The following is a 16,444-nucleotide window of genomic DNA, read 5'->3' as shown; positions in this document are numbered from 1 at the left end:
TCACCCCATAGTTTAAATATTTGTTTCAACGTTCATATTTAGAATAATTTAAAGAATCCATAACCACTGTGAAAAAAGAAGGGCCTGGACTTTAAGGATCTTTCTACTTAACTGCGTGTTCAGTTGGTTACCATCCTTGTAGGTCAGAATTCATTTTAAACCATTTTATGGTGTGTGACAGCAAGGCTGTGCTATAGACAGTGCCATCCTTCGAATAAGATCGTGACTCCTTTAGAGATTCCACAGTCATAAATGACTCCATCGCACTATTCTTAATAGTCCAACCTTACACAATCCTTATTTTTATTTTTTTCAGCAAATTCAATTGTTGAGACATTTTTTCACTTCCCTGCCTACTGTGCTTTGCAGTGGAGTGTAATGTCTGCTGTAGTGGTGAATTCAGTCAGTCCCCTTCTTTGGGTTGACATTTGGTGTAAAATTTTAGTGATGTTACATTTGCTGGATCCAGTGTATATTTCTGCGTTTCATTACATTCCAGACATATCATATACCTCTTGAGATAAAGAACCCCAAAAAACCCTTGTCACTTATATAGAGTGAATAAAACTGGTGGTCTTATCTGGCTTTGTAATTAATAGTGATGTGCAAAAACACTAAGTAAAGTTATTTTGGTGGTAGCTTCATAAACAGTTTCTTCAAACTATGGTTGTGCGCAGAGTGTTAATAATTCTACTTCATTCTCTGTCTGTATTAGTTTTTATATTTAATTCTGGCAGCAAAACTGACTCAGTTCCTTAGGGACCCTGGTGTAGGTGAAGCAAGATGAAGTAATGAAGTTAAGTGACAGCTGCGCTAAGGGGCAGGACCAGCACAACATCTTCAGTATTAAATTACACAACTGCTGTGTGACTTTAACTGGATTGAAGTCCTCATTATAGGGATAGTACAAGTGGGGTTTAATGTGCTTCTGTGTACTTTTAAAGTTTTGGTCGAAGACCAAATTACATCACTTATGAGGACAACAAATATAGATTCTAATTATTTTGCTCCGTTAAAATACTTCCACAGTTGTTCACAAAATATTGCATGATGATAAAGTGGAAGAACATGTTGGTATCATCCACTCATTTCTTGATGGGTTCCAAGAGATTTGATTTGAGAGAATTCCTTACACTTATATAGCGCTTTTCTGGGCCCTCCACTCAGATCGTTTTACAGGTAATGGGGATCCCCCCCCCCCCCAATGTGCAGCCCCACCTGGAAGATGCAATGGCAGGCAGAGTGTGCCAGTACGCTCCCCACACATTAGCGATCAGTGGGGAGGAAAACAGCGATGAAGCCAGTTCATAGACGGGGTTATTAGGAGGCCATGAGTGGTAAAGGCCAGGGGTGGAATCTGGCTTGGTCGTACCCTAGTCTTTTTCAAGAAATCCACTGGGATTATTGATGACTAATGAGTTAGGACCTTGGTTTTACGTCTCATCCAAAGGTTGGTGCCTTTTCTTACAGTACAGTGTCCCCATCAGTATACTGGGGCATTAGGACCCACACAGACCTCCCTACTGGTCCCAGTAACACCTCTTCCAGCAGCAACCTTAGCTTTCCCTCAGGTTTCCCATCCAGGTACTGACCAGGCTCACACCTACCAAGATTCATTTGGTTGTCATTTGTGAGTTGTAGGGCGGCATATCTGCTGTTTTTAGTCCTAAATTCACTGTGCAGGTGCAGCTGTTTTTCTAGGAATATTGGCCACTGTAGTTTCAGAATTGCATTTCAGAGTTTTACATATTTTAATTCTCTGCATTTTATTTTCTTCACATTTTGTTGTACTTTTTAAATTGTTTTTTTACCATTTCTTTGTGTAGCATATACAGTATTTTTGTGTATATTGCCCAGCACACAGACTTTTTGCATGTAATGCAGATTATCAGTGATTTGTTGAGCTTTTAAGCTTTTTGCGTTTCATTTTGGGTGTGTTTTTTTTAAGTAACATTTCCCTCCTACACAAGTGTAATTTCATTTCATGATATCGTTAATATTGGTCATAGACCCTGGAAACCCTAAAACATTGTAGATAACTTCATAGTTGCTTTTTAATTCACTCTACCATCTAGAAAACATTTTTTGTGTCCAAAAATGAACATAGCAAAATTATAATTGAAAGACTTTGGTGCAGAATGGTTCCACAAGGTGTTTCATCAGACCTAACTGCTTCAGCCTGTCACAGTTGTCTTATAAAATGTCATAAAGGCCAGGTGAGTCATCTCCAAAAATGTATGTTGCTATGACGATCTGTTGCTCTATTAACTTCCTGAAGTGTCTAGGTGCCATAAGTATTAATACGAGACTGCGAAAGGAAATTGGCATCTACTGTGTGGTATTTTATACCAGAATTATGTTGCTTCTTATTGGCCTGTTTGATTTTGGAGATAGCATTTCAAATTTACAGGCGACGTGAACCCTTATTTTTAAAAATTAAACTTTCAGTGTTTTCTCTTTTACTGGGGATTGTCCTATGTACAGCTTTGTCAAATGTAGATTCAGCATTTTATGAGACAAGTCTGGATTTTGCCCAGGGTAAAATACTGTAATTAGTACCATAAACAGTTTAATTATATTGAGCTTATGTTCATAGTATATGCCACTTTAATGAATTTAATATAGTTTATTCCAGTTAAACAGTACTAAAAATAAAAAGATGCAGGTCAATTTAACATTAGCTAGGTTCACAATTTAGTCTCAGAATAATTGTACATGAAATTCTGAATTCGGAGACTCTCAGTCAAAGATCACATTTTAGCAGTTGCAGTATAAGATTGTAAATTAGAAATTCTGTAATGAATGAAAAGCACGTAGTTTTTTTTTTGCTGTACTGGAATAACCGTGTTTTCAGCATTGTTACTGCTGGTAATTTATTGATGGTGGAAAATTAAATTGTTGTGAAAAAACCTAGCTTGTTTTTGAGAAGATTTGCCTATGCTTTAAACCAGGTGATCTATATCACTGCTTGATCAAAGGAGAGTACTTGTTTGCCTTTTCTGGGTAAATAGATTAGAGGAGGGCAGGGGTGTAGGAAGGGGGAGGGGGGAATTTTAATGATGAACAGATGTATAGATTTGTCAGAATAATTGTTCAGATGAAGGTAAGGCATTACAGAAATTCTGTTAAATTGCTGTTTAAGGGCTACTTGACATCATTTGTGCTAAACCAGCTGTGACAGGCAAAGCTTTTTTAGGAAGTTTTTTAAACTCTGAATGTGTCCATGTGACATGATCTTGTCCAGACAGGAGCTATGAATTGATCCTGTTTCAGTGGTGTGTCATGCAGGCTTCACTGACTGTGATATGCAGACTGTTTGACAGTGTTAACAATTGCCTAGTTTTCTTTAAGAGTGGGCTGAGGTGCTCTGCCTGCAATGAATACTGTGGAAAATGAGAAAACCCCATCACCTTTTAAGTAGCCTGAGATTACATTGGGAATTTGAAGCAGCCAAACACAGAATGCAATTTGTCTGTTTTCACATAAAACACTACAAACATGCCTGGGTCTGGTCTGGTCTCTCTTGCTATGGACTCCAGTACAATTCCTGAATTAGAATTGCCATGACCTCTGGTGCTATCACAATCCTCTTGAAATTACACTAAAATGTCAAAGGGCATTTCTGTAATAGAGGTATTCATGACTTTTAAAGGGTATTTTCAAACAGTGTCAATAAGATATAGAAATTGACTGCATTGTTGCCAAAGAAGTAGATATTGCTTGAAAAGAAAGCATTGGAGACATCCTATCAGTTTTTGTCTTTGGTAAAGAACAGATTTATATACTATGTAAATTCAAGTTTTGGTTAAGAGTATGTATGGGCACTACAAATCTAAGGTAAACATTTGTCGTGTAATTCAAGAATGTGCTAAAAAAATGTTAGAGAGCATCAGAGTCTCTCTCTTTCTCTGTTGACAAATGATCTTCATTGCATTAAGGCTAAGTGCTCTGAATTATAATGGTCCTCAGTACATACTGCTTTTTGGAAATTAACTCCAAAACTTGATCTAGATATCGGGTCTTATTACATGAGTAACAACACATGGTGTTTTTAGTTAAAAAACAAGTTATCTTTTACAAACAATGTAAGAGCAATAAAACATTAATATATTGTTCAAAGACTTAAGTTTAAGCAAAAGCAATAAGATATCGAACTCCAGAGCTGTGCCATCCAAAATGTGGCCCTCCTAATCCCTCCTAAATCTTTGTACTTTGACGTTACTTATTATCAGTTAAATCAGTTGAATAATTAAGGAGTTGGTTGGAGCAGAATTGGGTAATGGAGCAGATTGGAGAGGCTGCAAGGTAACCTGCCCTGCTCTAGAGCTTAGTTTTATACCAGCTGGAAATCAGGGCATTTTGATTTATTCATCCGTTCTTTAACCACTTCATCCAGTTCAGGGTCTTGAGAGAGCCGGATCCTATTCTGGCAAGCAACAGGTGCATGGCAGGTAGCACCCTGGACAGGATGCTAGTCCATCGCAGGGCACACACACAGATAGACACTCTCACACGAAAGGGCCCGTTTTTCCAGAAGCTAATTAACATGCCAGTATGCCTTTGGACTGTGGGAGGAAACCAGAGGACCTGGAGGAAACAAACAAACACTGGGAGGACATACAAACTCCATGCGGAGAGTGCTCTTGGTCCAGAATTGAACCCTGTGAGGCAGCAATGCTAACCTCTGTGCTACAATGCCCTTCATTAAAGTGTTTATTTTGTCTTATTGTTTTGGTTGATGTCCCTATTATAAGGTAAGTGATTTTTTTTCCCATGTAAGTGATGAACTTGCTTTGAAAATCCATAATTGGGCCAGTAGAGTGAACACCTTAACATTTTATCTGTAGTAGTTTAACTAAGTCATCTTAGAGTGCACAGTCAGTTGTGAGAATGTAAAAAATCCCAAACCAAGTTTTAAAACCGACAGGAATAAGGTCATGATTAGAAGAGAAATGGTTAATCCCTTATTTGTGTTTTAGGATTTTTTGTTTAGCTATAGGAATAATGTGCTTTGAAAAGTGAGGATTTTAAAGAACAGATTGTTTTAAGTCTTTATTTTAAAAGATGGCAAAGATTTAAAAAATCAGACTGTCATTAGTTAAGAGCTTTAGCATTACCTGTGTAGGTGTGATTTATTTTATATGAATTGGTTTGTTCACTCTGAAAGTTATGATGAATAAGTATACAGTATATACAGTACGTCCTTTAAAATCAGGTATATCAAATGCCATCATAGACTAGACTAAATAAAGGCTATGATTACATTAAACATTACATAACTTAACACCATTTTATATTATATAATATTTATAGGTTACGAGTCTTGCCCTGGCCAGAAACAGATTTATTAGGAAGACATTTTTATTTATAAAATGTATACATTCCCTCAAATATGTCTGTATTACACTCTGAATAATGGGGAAAAAAAAGCAGTGCCTTACTTTGCAGAGGAAAACATTAAGTGATTCATTGGACATGGTAGCGATAATGATATAAATTTGAATGAATGACAAGGAAGTCTGTGTAAGCATTTTTATTTAAATTGTTTATGGAACCTTTGCTTCAGATTTGCATCTTTTTCCAATCAATTGTTTTGTCATGCATTAAAAAGTGGAATCGCACACAACTACAAATCCTGAAGTTTCATTTCCAGTAGTGGCTTAGTTTTTTCTAAACTAACGCAAATCGTGTTTGTTTGTTTTGCCCAGCTCATTAGTTGACTGAATTAGAGGAAACAGTGCTTTTTCTAACCTGCTTCTTTTGTTAATTAACCAGATAATGTCAAAATAATCCATTTTTTATTCCACAGTAATTATATATTCTTAAGGATTAATTGAAAATTGATGCGCCTTGAAGTCATGGTGAGCACTATAGGTATAAAATCACACTACAGTATATATTAAGTCTTACGAAATTACTCTTATTACTTGGTTTCAAGTGACAGCAGTGTATCTATATTACATTTATTTGGTTTTGCGTTATCTAACCCTCCAAGATTTTCTATTAAAGTAGTTGGTGAAATTTTAGGTTTTACAACCACAGTTCTTGAATTTGCAGATTAAATCTAAGGTGAACATGAAATTGTTATTACATGTTTAAACTTAAAGTGAACCATTACTTAGTAAGACAAAGTAATTTTCTTGTAATCTCCAAATAGTTAATGAATTAAATAATCTAAATTAAATTATCAGCACTGAACATAAAGTCTAAATTGTGTGGCAGTGCTAGCCCTTATCCTAACTGGGGATTCAATGCAGCAATCCTGCAATCTGTCTTGGAAGCTCTCCAGCCATCAGATTGGAAAATGTTCCTCAAAACGAGCAGTCGAGCCTTAAACGATGAAAAGCACTGGAAAAAAGCTCTTGGAAATTGAACTTCAATAATGTGTGGTGTGTTCTTTAGGCCAATGTTCAATCAGCTGAAAAATGCTGTAGGAATAGTACAGAAATGAGTGTGCATTTCAGTCCAGTGTAGGGTTAGGGCGATTTTACCCAGTAGAACATGTCTTCATACAACTTTTGATGTGACTGACTTTTGGAATCTAATTACTGAACGCTGCATTCTTCAGTATAAGCAGACAAAAGTGTTTTAAAAGTTGAAGATGGGAACAAATTGACTCGTCCTCATTTTCCTTTGGGACCCAATATTACTGAACACTGCAATATTCAACTTACAGTAGATGCACTGTATCTCCAAACTGTAATAAATATCCCCCTTGCCTGTTGGATATTTCCAGTTGGCATAAATGTTTTCTTTTAACTAGGTAGTTTTTGCCACTGGATTCTGGAAAATAACAGTTGTTGCTTTCATACTTATGGCCGTTTTACTGAACTGCTTGTCTAGTAGCTTGTAGTATCAAGATACATTTCTTCTTGATAATTCGATTTCTTCTTGAAAATTATCAATTATCTAGTGCTAGTTATCTTAAATGTGTTTTAATACTGGGCTCTGTTGGAAATGGGTAGGTTTTAAAGTCCTCCTAACCTCAGTCAGTGACCTCTTGCCTGCATTCTTTAAAGAGCTCTCTGGCCTAAATCATGGTGACGCATGGTACCACTGAATGTCTCCCACGTGTTCCCTCCCTTTATACCCAGGAGACTCTGGGACCTCTTTGGAGGCCTCTATATAGTTCAGTATGCTTCCACTTTACTTTCAATGAATAGTGTTATTGCAGAATCTTTATTTTGTATTTAAAGAGCTGGGAATAAATGCGACACTCGTGTTCTCAGGAATTCTGTCAGTTTTCAGTTACAACTTTGTACTCTGTAAAGTTTTTTTGGGATTATAGAATGTTTTAAGCAAGATGTTGATTTTTGACTTATGAGAGTAGCGTTTACCATCTTTTTCTCCTCGATCAGGTTAATCTCGGAAGCCACCAGTACCTATTCACTGTTGACGTCAGCCCATCCGAGATGCCTTGTTTCTGCCTGCGCCACGATGTTGATGCCTTGCTGTGGCAGCCCCACGCTAACGAGCAGGATAACATGTGGGAACATGCGGCCACTTTCAACGCCTTAGGTGAGCAAACCCTTAGATACTTGTGGGTGCTGTACCGGAGTACCTCGAGACCCCTCCTTTAATGGATCCAGTCAGTTCATAAGAACATAATAAGGTTACAAATGATAGGAGGCTATTCAGCCCATCCTGCTCACTGAATAATGTAATAATGTGAAAGCTATAGTTTTGCATTTCCACAAAAATACTAAACATGCAGCTGCTTTATTGAAACTCTGTACCTTTTTAGGTGGTGAGTCATGCATCTTGACATTTGCAGAGGTTTTGTTGATGTGCTGTCTTGTGTTTGCAGGGTATGTTCAAGCATCGAAGCGGGATAAAAAGTTCTCAACATGTGCGCCAAACTATTCTTACGCTGCGCTGTGTGAGTGCTTGCGTCGAGTATTTATATACCGCCAGCCTTCCCCTGTGTCTACAGTGCTGTACAACAGGAAGCAAGGAAGACAAGTTGGACAGGTTGCTAAGCAACAGGTTGCAAGCCTGGATTCCAGTGATACTGTTCTGGGATTCAGAGCAACAAATGAGAGGTTATTTGTTTTAACATCCAAGAATCTGTTTGTGATCAAGGTCAATAATGAACAATAAATAGTGTATACACTACTGTTGGATTCCTTTTTCGAGTTTAAAAAAAAAAGCAAATTAGAAATGTGTATACGTCAGGTGTAAATCTTTGTAATAGCCATAGATGTGTTTGATTGCAAAACAGTCAGATTGCATTTTTTTATCATGTTCCAAAGCTAAAATCAGTTATTTTAACACTGATGACATATACATGGCCTCTGGACATTGAAGCTAGGTGCTTCAATAGCTTTCAGAGCGTCTCTTATAATGAACCAAAACAATAATGTAAGTCTAATTGTGGGGACAAAATATGGTTGAATAAAAATGATCAAACATAACAGTACTTTCAGTGTGTTTCTTTCATATTTCTTCTATTAATTGTTTATTATATTTATGCAATTTGTTCATCTCGATACAGCAGGAATAAAGCACTTTTTTTTACCAGATACTATCACTACATGTTACACATCTGTATTCTACAGTTCCAAGAAAAAGTTGGTGAATCCACTAGGTTGGTCCACCTTCTCATATTTTAAACATAAAACCTTTATTTATGTCTGAATAAAAGATTAAGATGAACTGTTTAAACATACGTCCATGGATGTATTTGGATTATTTTTGTAATTAAAAAAAGTTCCAAGTGTAAATATCTTTGTGTGAAGGTGTTTAAGTTAATGACGACAACCTTGAACAGCAAAGCCTACAGGCAGAAGTGTTTATTGTAATAGTTTTAGTTTTTCACCATATATATTGTGTACTGAATATCCCAAGTACATCTATTTGTGAGTAATTTTAGCAAACATATTCAAACACAGAATACCTCTGATTTTTTTTCATCCCCATTGCTTGTATGCATATGTAGTTTTGTTACAGTTTTATCTCTTGATTAAGCACATGAATCTATGCAGCTGCATGTATTTGCCTTTCATGTACAAACTGGTATACATGGAAAATAGTGAATAAGTGATAGCATTCATTTGTTCAACATCACAAGTGAAAAGCATGACATCCATGACTCAACGAAAATGCTTACTTAATATACTAATAACTCTGCACTGAAACTGAAAAATTAACTGTTCAGCTACTAAACTACCAACTCCACAGCAATGACTGATGTCAACCTAAATGCACGGCATTACATTGACTAAATTGAGTTTTGCCAACAGTGAATACTGCAGCTGGAGAACAGGAACGAAGTTGACGGATCATAATGGAGTCTTAACAGGGTTAGAAGAGGGTTTGATTTTATGAGTAATCTGGGAGACATTAACGAAAGGAATAATGATAAATCTGATCTATTGGGTGAAGCAAAGTAGAAGTGTCGGGGGTTACAGTTGGTATTTTACTGATTTTATAAAGAGGGTATTGCAGATCAGGGCTTATATTGTACAGTACATAAACGTAAGAGCTAAATGGATGAGTTTGCACTGGTTAAATCGTATTTTGTTTTGGTGTTTTACTACTTTTAATATAATTAAGTCTACCATTGTTGTGATTTTCTTATCCTTGGGAAAAATAAGGGTTATTCACAGTTTTGAAGAAGTGAAGCAGTATCCTGATGTGTACAGCGTAATTCACAAAAAAGCCTTCCCTTTTACAGTATGTACACATCTGGTGTATATTTTGAAAGTTTTTTTTCTCATAAAAACAGTGATACCATTAAACACTCAAGAAAAACAGAGGTATTGTTGTCGTCTTTGTTTTTGTTTTCTCATTTTCCCTTCATAATAATGGGATTATTAACTACTCGCCTTGTTTTAAATCAGATTTGCATGTCACGCCATAAAACTCTAAGCTGTGCTTTTTTCAAAGAGGATAAGTGGCATTGTCCTAAACTGATTAATGCATGGTTTGTGTTCAATGAAACATTTGCATAATGGAACCACTAATCCTGGGAATGTAGGTGTTTTTGTGTACTTTACTCGGTGTGCTTTCTAAATACATTTCTTACACATAATTTACTTAAGTAAACATCTTGCAAAATACTAGGTTTTTGCAAATTTGCCAAACTCCATGGAGCCTCCAATACAGAAGTCTCTTTATTGCAACAGCTTTTAGATTGTTCTGCAATGAAGGATGTAAGTAAGAAGGAGGAGAAAATATTAAATTTATCCTGTAAGTGAAAAATGTGATAGTGGTATACAGTAGTTGTACTATACATGTAGTTGACCAAAAAAAGTGTAAAGTCACTTGTTAGAGTGCTGGGCCACTATGTGCAATCAGTATGGCTTGTGTTTGCCATAAAGTTTACCAGTGCCTGGAATTTTGTAGGAGGTATAATAATAATAATAAACTTTATTTTATATAGCACCTTCTCAAAATGGATGCAACACCATTCTTCCAGGAGACAGTCAATCAACTGCCACCTGTTTGATGGAAGTCTATAGTGCTGTCTCAGGCATTGCTCAAGAATATTCCACAAAAGCTCAACTGTGCTATGATCTGGTGACTCAACACCATAATATCTTTATCAAACCACTGGGTAACCACACATGCTCTGTGGAAGCGGTAATCATCATCCTGGAAATCACCTCTCCGGGCAGGTATGAAACTCTGCAACATGGGGTGAAGATGATCCTTCAGTACCGTCACATAGTGTGATCTTGGAAAGAGTACGTCCAATCCCTTCAGGAAACTGCAGCCCACTAAAGTACAGAACCACCAGACCACAGTCCTTCACTGCTTTGAGTCGATGTCGCATGTGCTGCCACACCTTTGATGAGCGCATGGTGAAATATAATTCATCTGATCATATCGCATTTCTAACTGCTCAGTAGTCCACTGTCTGTGTTTTTTACGTTACAAACTTGCATTGCAGGTGTTAATGAGAGATTCATGCACCGCAACCTGACATCACCTTAGACATATTTGCCTATGAAACATCAGTAAGTGGAGCTGTCTTGATCATTGAAGCTCCTGCCAAATGTGCTCCAACAATTACTCCTCTTTCTCTGTCACTGGGCTTTCCTCTAACAGTAATGCTAGCCATAATTTCCAAACATTTTCAGGATTTTTATACTAGACTGTAAGCTTGCTGGGTTGTGATTTCTTTAATTAATTAATGAGCGACACCCCATGGTTGCTTTCAAATTTCATTATACCTTCATTTTCCCTTGTTTATCTAGGTCTTTCCATTTGTTACCGCTTACCTGTACACAATATCATGAAATATTCTTCTCTTTTAGATCAGATCTACCACCTCCTGACCTTCCATGGACACACAATCAAGAAAAAAATACTTTGACAAAGAAACTTTTAAAGGGATATTTTTTTTCCATTAAAAAAAAACTTCAAATATATTCTCCTAGTTTCAGATGATGTAATTTTTAAGGTCTCTTGTGTGCGTTTGAGTGCTACACATGATGGAAAAAAGTGCAAACCAAACAAGGTTTAACAAGGTCGGCATTAAAGGGGTTCTATGGCAGTTTGGAGGAAGTTGTGTGGCACTCTTCTTTTTGCAAAGGTTTTTAAAGGTACACTTAGCTTAAATAAATGAATATCCCTGAAGGAAAATGAAACCCTTTGTAGCAGTGAAGAAAGGCTTAGAATTGTAACTGTTAATAGAAGCTAAAATACTTGGCACAGTACCGTCTATCGGTCAATTTCTAATCTTTCAATGTCACAGGTCCCAGCTGCAATGTAACAGAAAAGGCTCATTGACCTTAGAGTGCTCACGACATTCATTTGCTGTTTTTCACATCATGGGGCCAAATTGTACGTGCTGGCGTTCAGAAGAGGGACCAGGTCCTTTGTGTGTCTTTTATTGGTTAAGTAACAACCCTGCAATATTTTTCTGTACTGTGTGCCTAGCTAAAGAATACTCCCTACTTTGATAAATTATTACACAATCGGCAACCCCTCTCTGATTGTTTATTCATTCAACCTTTACTAATAAACACCTCTATAGCAGATGTAGTCACGCCTCTGTCATAAATGTATGCAACTGGAATACAGGTACAATATCTAGTACTTTTCTCTTGATTTTCACAAAGTGAAAAGAAATTAACATTATTAAGATTATGCGGAACAATGTAACAATACAATTCGAATACATACTTATGACATTTCCTCTACATTTATCCCTTTTCCTCTCTTCATATTCTCTCATTCACTTTTACCAAAGCAAGGATCATCCATTTGCTTATTTCAAATAGTTTCTCACTGGGAGAAATGTTAAAAACCACTTCCAGAAAGTACAAAAATAAAACACCTATTTTGCCAATGCTCACTGAAATCCATACAAGGCAGAAACAGTAATTATGGGTATCAAAGATCAATTCTGATGTCAAAGGTTAATAAATAATATCAATAATTGAATAGATAATGTACATACAGCAGCTGTATAGTAAAATGAAGTGACAGACCAACAGCAACAGAAATGATTTTTCTAACCTTACTGTTTAAAAGGCCCCCCAACCATACCCCATTCTGAGCAACAGAACTGGGAATCTGCCTTCCAAAGAAATGGGACCCCAACTAGAAATCTCTCATTTTCCAATTCCTTCCTCTTTTCAAACCCAAGAGCCAAAACATGAACATCTTCTCCCCCTCATCACATTCAAACACATCAAAGCAAAAAAATGATCTTTCATAAAAGAAAAACAATAAGAATACAGTCCCACCTTTAGAAATCCCTAAAACAAATTTCAAATGCACCCAGGATTGTAAGTTACATGTATTGAATGCAACAGTAAATGTAAAAGTTCCAAATAAGCGTGTTTCCTCCGTTTCTGTCTTTTGTACCTCAGTACAAAAGGCTGTTTTAACAAGGGAAAGCATACACAAAAGAAACAGTGGAGGTGACACATGTATGTCTGATCTTACCTATGTGCACAGCCATATTATCGAAAAAAACACTAGCATACTTGAAAGAGAAAAAGAAGATAAAAGTCTACTCTGTTAAAATTGGTGCAGCAATCCACTTCACTGTGATCTACTCCTCTGCCTCCTGTGGTGTGGTAGACAGATGCTATCCACCAGCATGGAGGATTTGATTTCACTGTGGGGTACAGCAGAAAAAAAAATGGATGCCTGCTTTACTCTTTGATCACCTCACTCTTGCGCACTGTATGTCGCTCCCACCACAAGACTACAAGGCTGTCACCAGGCTGAATTCTGGATAAAAAGGAAGCACGGATCTCTTTGTTAAGGAAATTGAGCAGGGTGGCCCATTTCCTTTTCTAAGGGGCTGTCCACTTCTGGACACAGGGCTTGCTGTGGCTTCCAGAAGTGTGGTCTCCATACAGTATATCTTGAGTGCAATAAATTCCCTCTGGCAAGCCAGCTATGTGGATATTATGATGCTGTGATCAGACGTTCCAATATTCTCTATGTGAGAATTCATTGTTTCTTTTTTCTTACATTGCTTATTTGAGACCATCTCCAGTATTTGAGAAGAACTGCTGAAAACTTGACATCTGACAGTTTGCAGCTATCATAGAAATCCCAGTTGTCACAAGCTCTGCCTGCTGTATAATGGAGTGCTCCAGTACAGCCAAAATCATAGCCAATGCAGGAGGATCAAACTGTTTTAGTTTCTTTGGTTTGCAGAAAAACGGGTAAAATATTTAACCTCTTCTGCACCCCTGTCCTCTCAGATGGATCATTAACACAAAATACAAAACAGATAACACAAATCAGAAAATAAGGTTTCACACGACACATTCATGCTACCATTCCAGCATTGTGATAAAGTGGTCTATTAGATGTTATGAACAATTAGAAAGCAAGTTTGTAATCCCTAATTTTAAAATGGCAAATAAATACTGTAAGACTATTAAATCCAGGGTCTCTCTTTCTATAGAAGATGCAATTTTACTAATAAAAGAAGGACATGAAGAGGAAAGTTTCTCAATGTGATTAGTGTTTTGTTTGCAATCAAATACTTGTACACATTGCAGCTTTAAAAGTGTTAATTAAAGAAACTTTAAGGGAAATCCAAAGTAAACAAAGATGTCCATACCAGCTTTGTTTAATTATTATTGCACTTTGCTTGATCCCTTATTTCAAAATAAAGCTAGGATGTGGCACAAAATGGGATGTATTTTTCAGTGTTATTTTTTCTGTAATATATTTGAATCTCTGCAAAATATCACAAAATAGAAGCATCACTAAGCTTTGAAAACACCAATAGATTCTCAGCAGATGCATAAGCTTTGATAATGGAAAAATGGACGTGCCACCTTCAAATAGAGCTTTTACTTTTCAAGATTATGCACATGGATTCCTGGGTTTTAAAGTGGTGCAAGGAGCAAAGCCATACAGAACACTCATTCCTAGTCATCCACTAGCGCTATAGCAATAAAGAAAGGATTTAAAGTCTCTGAATTGATCTTTATTTGCTTCTTATATAAGCTCTCAAGTTAAATATGCTTCACCACCACTTCGGTAGATGGATGAGTGAAATGTTGGCTGCTGTTATCAATGCAGAGTCTCTGGGGCTAGTAGCTTTTCATTTCTCGTTAGTTGAATCAGCTGAGGGTAAAATAAATAAAGCAGTGGTACCTTGATCCTGAGTCTTTAATTCCCAAAGGGGATCGGAGCTCCACAAGCTGTTCCATGGGCTGTAGATAGAAACACTTTTTTATTATTTGTCTGTAATTATATTTTTCCAGAAGTATCCATTAAACCCATCTAGGCTGTTTTCTAAGTTAACTCAACCAGGAGACATGTTAATTGAACAGAAATACAAAGGAATACCCACTCATAACCACAGTTACTATCTGCAGAAAGGAGTCAAAGAAATATAATTTTGAACTCTGTTGCTAAGACACATTTATTTGAAATATGCCAGTAGGCATGGAGGCTTAATACATTATTTGAAATATTATGTGTTAAGTGTATGATTTAGTCCTAATATTTTTTGCTTTAAACCCTTTCATTTTTTTCACAATTAGGGATCTACATTAGGATTATCTATGAGCACATCATAAGAGGGCTATTTTATTTTTATTTATCATGGCATCGTTTCAACAGGCAGATCATCCAAACTGCCAAGGACAGCAGCACAAGTTAAAATTAAAGCTATTGATTGTTGCATACAACTTATTTAACAAAATAAAACCATTTCTGCCTGTTCAATATCTGTGATTCCTTTTCTCAAAAGATATAGTTCCAATTTTTATTCCGTTCATGTTTTCCAGCGTGGCTCTGTCGCTTTGCCATTTTACCTCTCTCACTGCTGCGCTCACAGGAGAGAAGCAAAGACAGTCATATATTTTAGAGTTCAGGTGGGGAGCTGCGTCAGCATGCATAGGCTGCAAAGGAATAAGTAATAGGTTTATTCCATGCTGGAAAAAAAAAAAGAAAACGCAACGTTTCGGCCGTGGAGGAGAAGGCTGAAGAAGGCTCCACGGCAGAAACGTTGTGTTTTCTTTCTTCTTTTTTTCAGCATGGAATAAACCTATCATATATTTTATGCCCAGTTCTGAGATTGTCAATGCCCTTTGCATTGCACTGTGAGATACGCCTGTGCTAGAATCTGACATGAATTCTGAAATATTTTATCATATCGACCTTTCTACGGCATGTGTAGGCAGCCCTGGTCCTAGAGTGCCCCGATCTCAGGTCTTAATGAATTAAATGAACTACATACAGGGATAAGAAGACAAATCAGCTCTGATTTCTGGGTCTTAAACAGGTGCTGACTGAAAGAATGCCCCATGTCTAGGACTACCTTTCTGTGGGAATGCTTTTTCATTTAAACGTAGAAAGTTTTTTAAAATATTCTTCAAAATATGTCAAAAATGGGTGCACATGCTGGCACTTCTTACAGTTTGTTAATGTAATTCAGTTTACACCGCTGATGTCCTTCAGGAGAAATTGAAGTACAAGATAAGGAGGTTGTACAAGTAAGGATAAGGTCAGGATTTGGGCATTAAGACACATTGTTCTCGGAAATCACTGACTTTTCTTATCTGTGTGCAGGCAGAATTATTTTTTGACATATTTAATGAATTGTTCTTCAGAATGTGCCTCATTTGTGATATAATGTCTTTGTGCTGAATTATACAAGGATGAAACAAGTCTTATCTGCAATAATTAATGAACTCAGAAGCTCAAGAGACTGGATGTTGCTTACTCCGTACCAGTGTTTCACAGAGAGGAAAATCCCAAAATAGATTTTTGTTTTGTTTCTGTGCTAGAGATAATTCATTTCTATCTTGGAAGTAAAAATATTAACAGGGTAAAATGAAGAAGATATGACAACTGAATATTTCTGTTGAATATTTATGCCTGATTCTTTATTAATTAAATCATTTATAAACATTTTTCTTATGTCAAATGAGCCACATTATAATACCTTATCTATCAACTATATTTATTACCTTGGTGCTCTGTCAAACTGTAATATACTGTAAAATGGTCA

General features: G+C 36.6%; 1 protein-coding gene across 1 annotated transcript in view; it reads left to right on the top strand.

Annotated features, from left to right (window-relative positions):
* The window catches only part of nudcd1 (NudC domain containing 1), a 58,268-nt gene extending 49,854 nt beyond the window's left edge, over positions 1-8,414 (top strand). Inside the window, exons 9-10 of the mRNA XM_006635638.3 lie at positions 7,359-7,518; positions 7,808-8,414. Coding sequence (XP_006635701.2) covers positions 7,359-7,518; positions 7,808-8,100 — 453 coding nt within the window. The 3' untranslated portion in view covers positions 8,101-8,414. The remainder of the gene's footprint in view (positions 1-7,358; positions 7,519-7,807) is intronic.
* The last annotated feature ends 8,030 nt before the right edge of the window (positions 8,415-16,444 follow it).

Source organism: Lepisosteus oculatus, chromosome 10 (genome assembly GCF_040954835.1).
Source record: "Lepisosteus oculatus isolate fLepOcu1 chromosome 10, fLepOcu1.hap2, whole genome shotgun sequence".
Lineage (NCBI taxonomy): Eukaryota > Metazoa > Chordata > Actinopteri > Semionotiformes > Lepisosteidae > Lepisosteus > Lepisosteus oculatus.
This window is presented reverse-complemented; position numbering and strand designations above follow the sequence as displayed.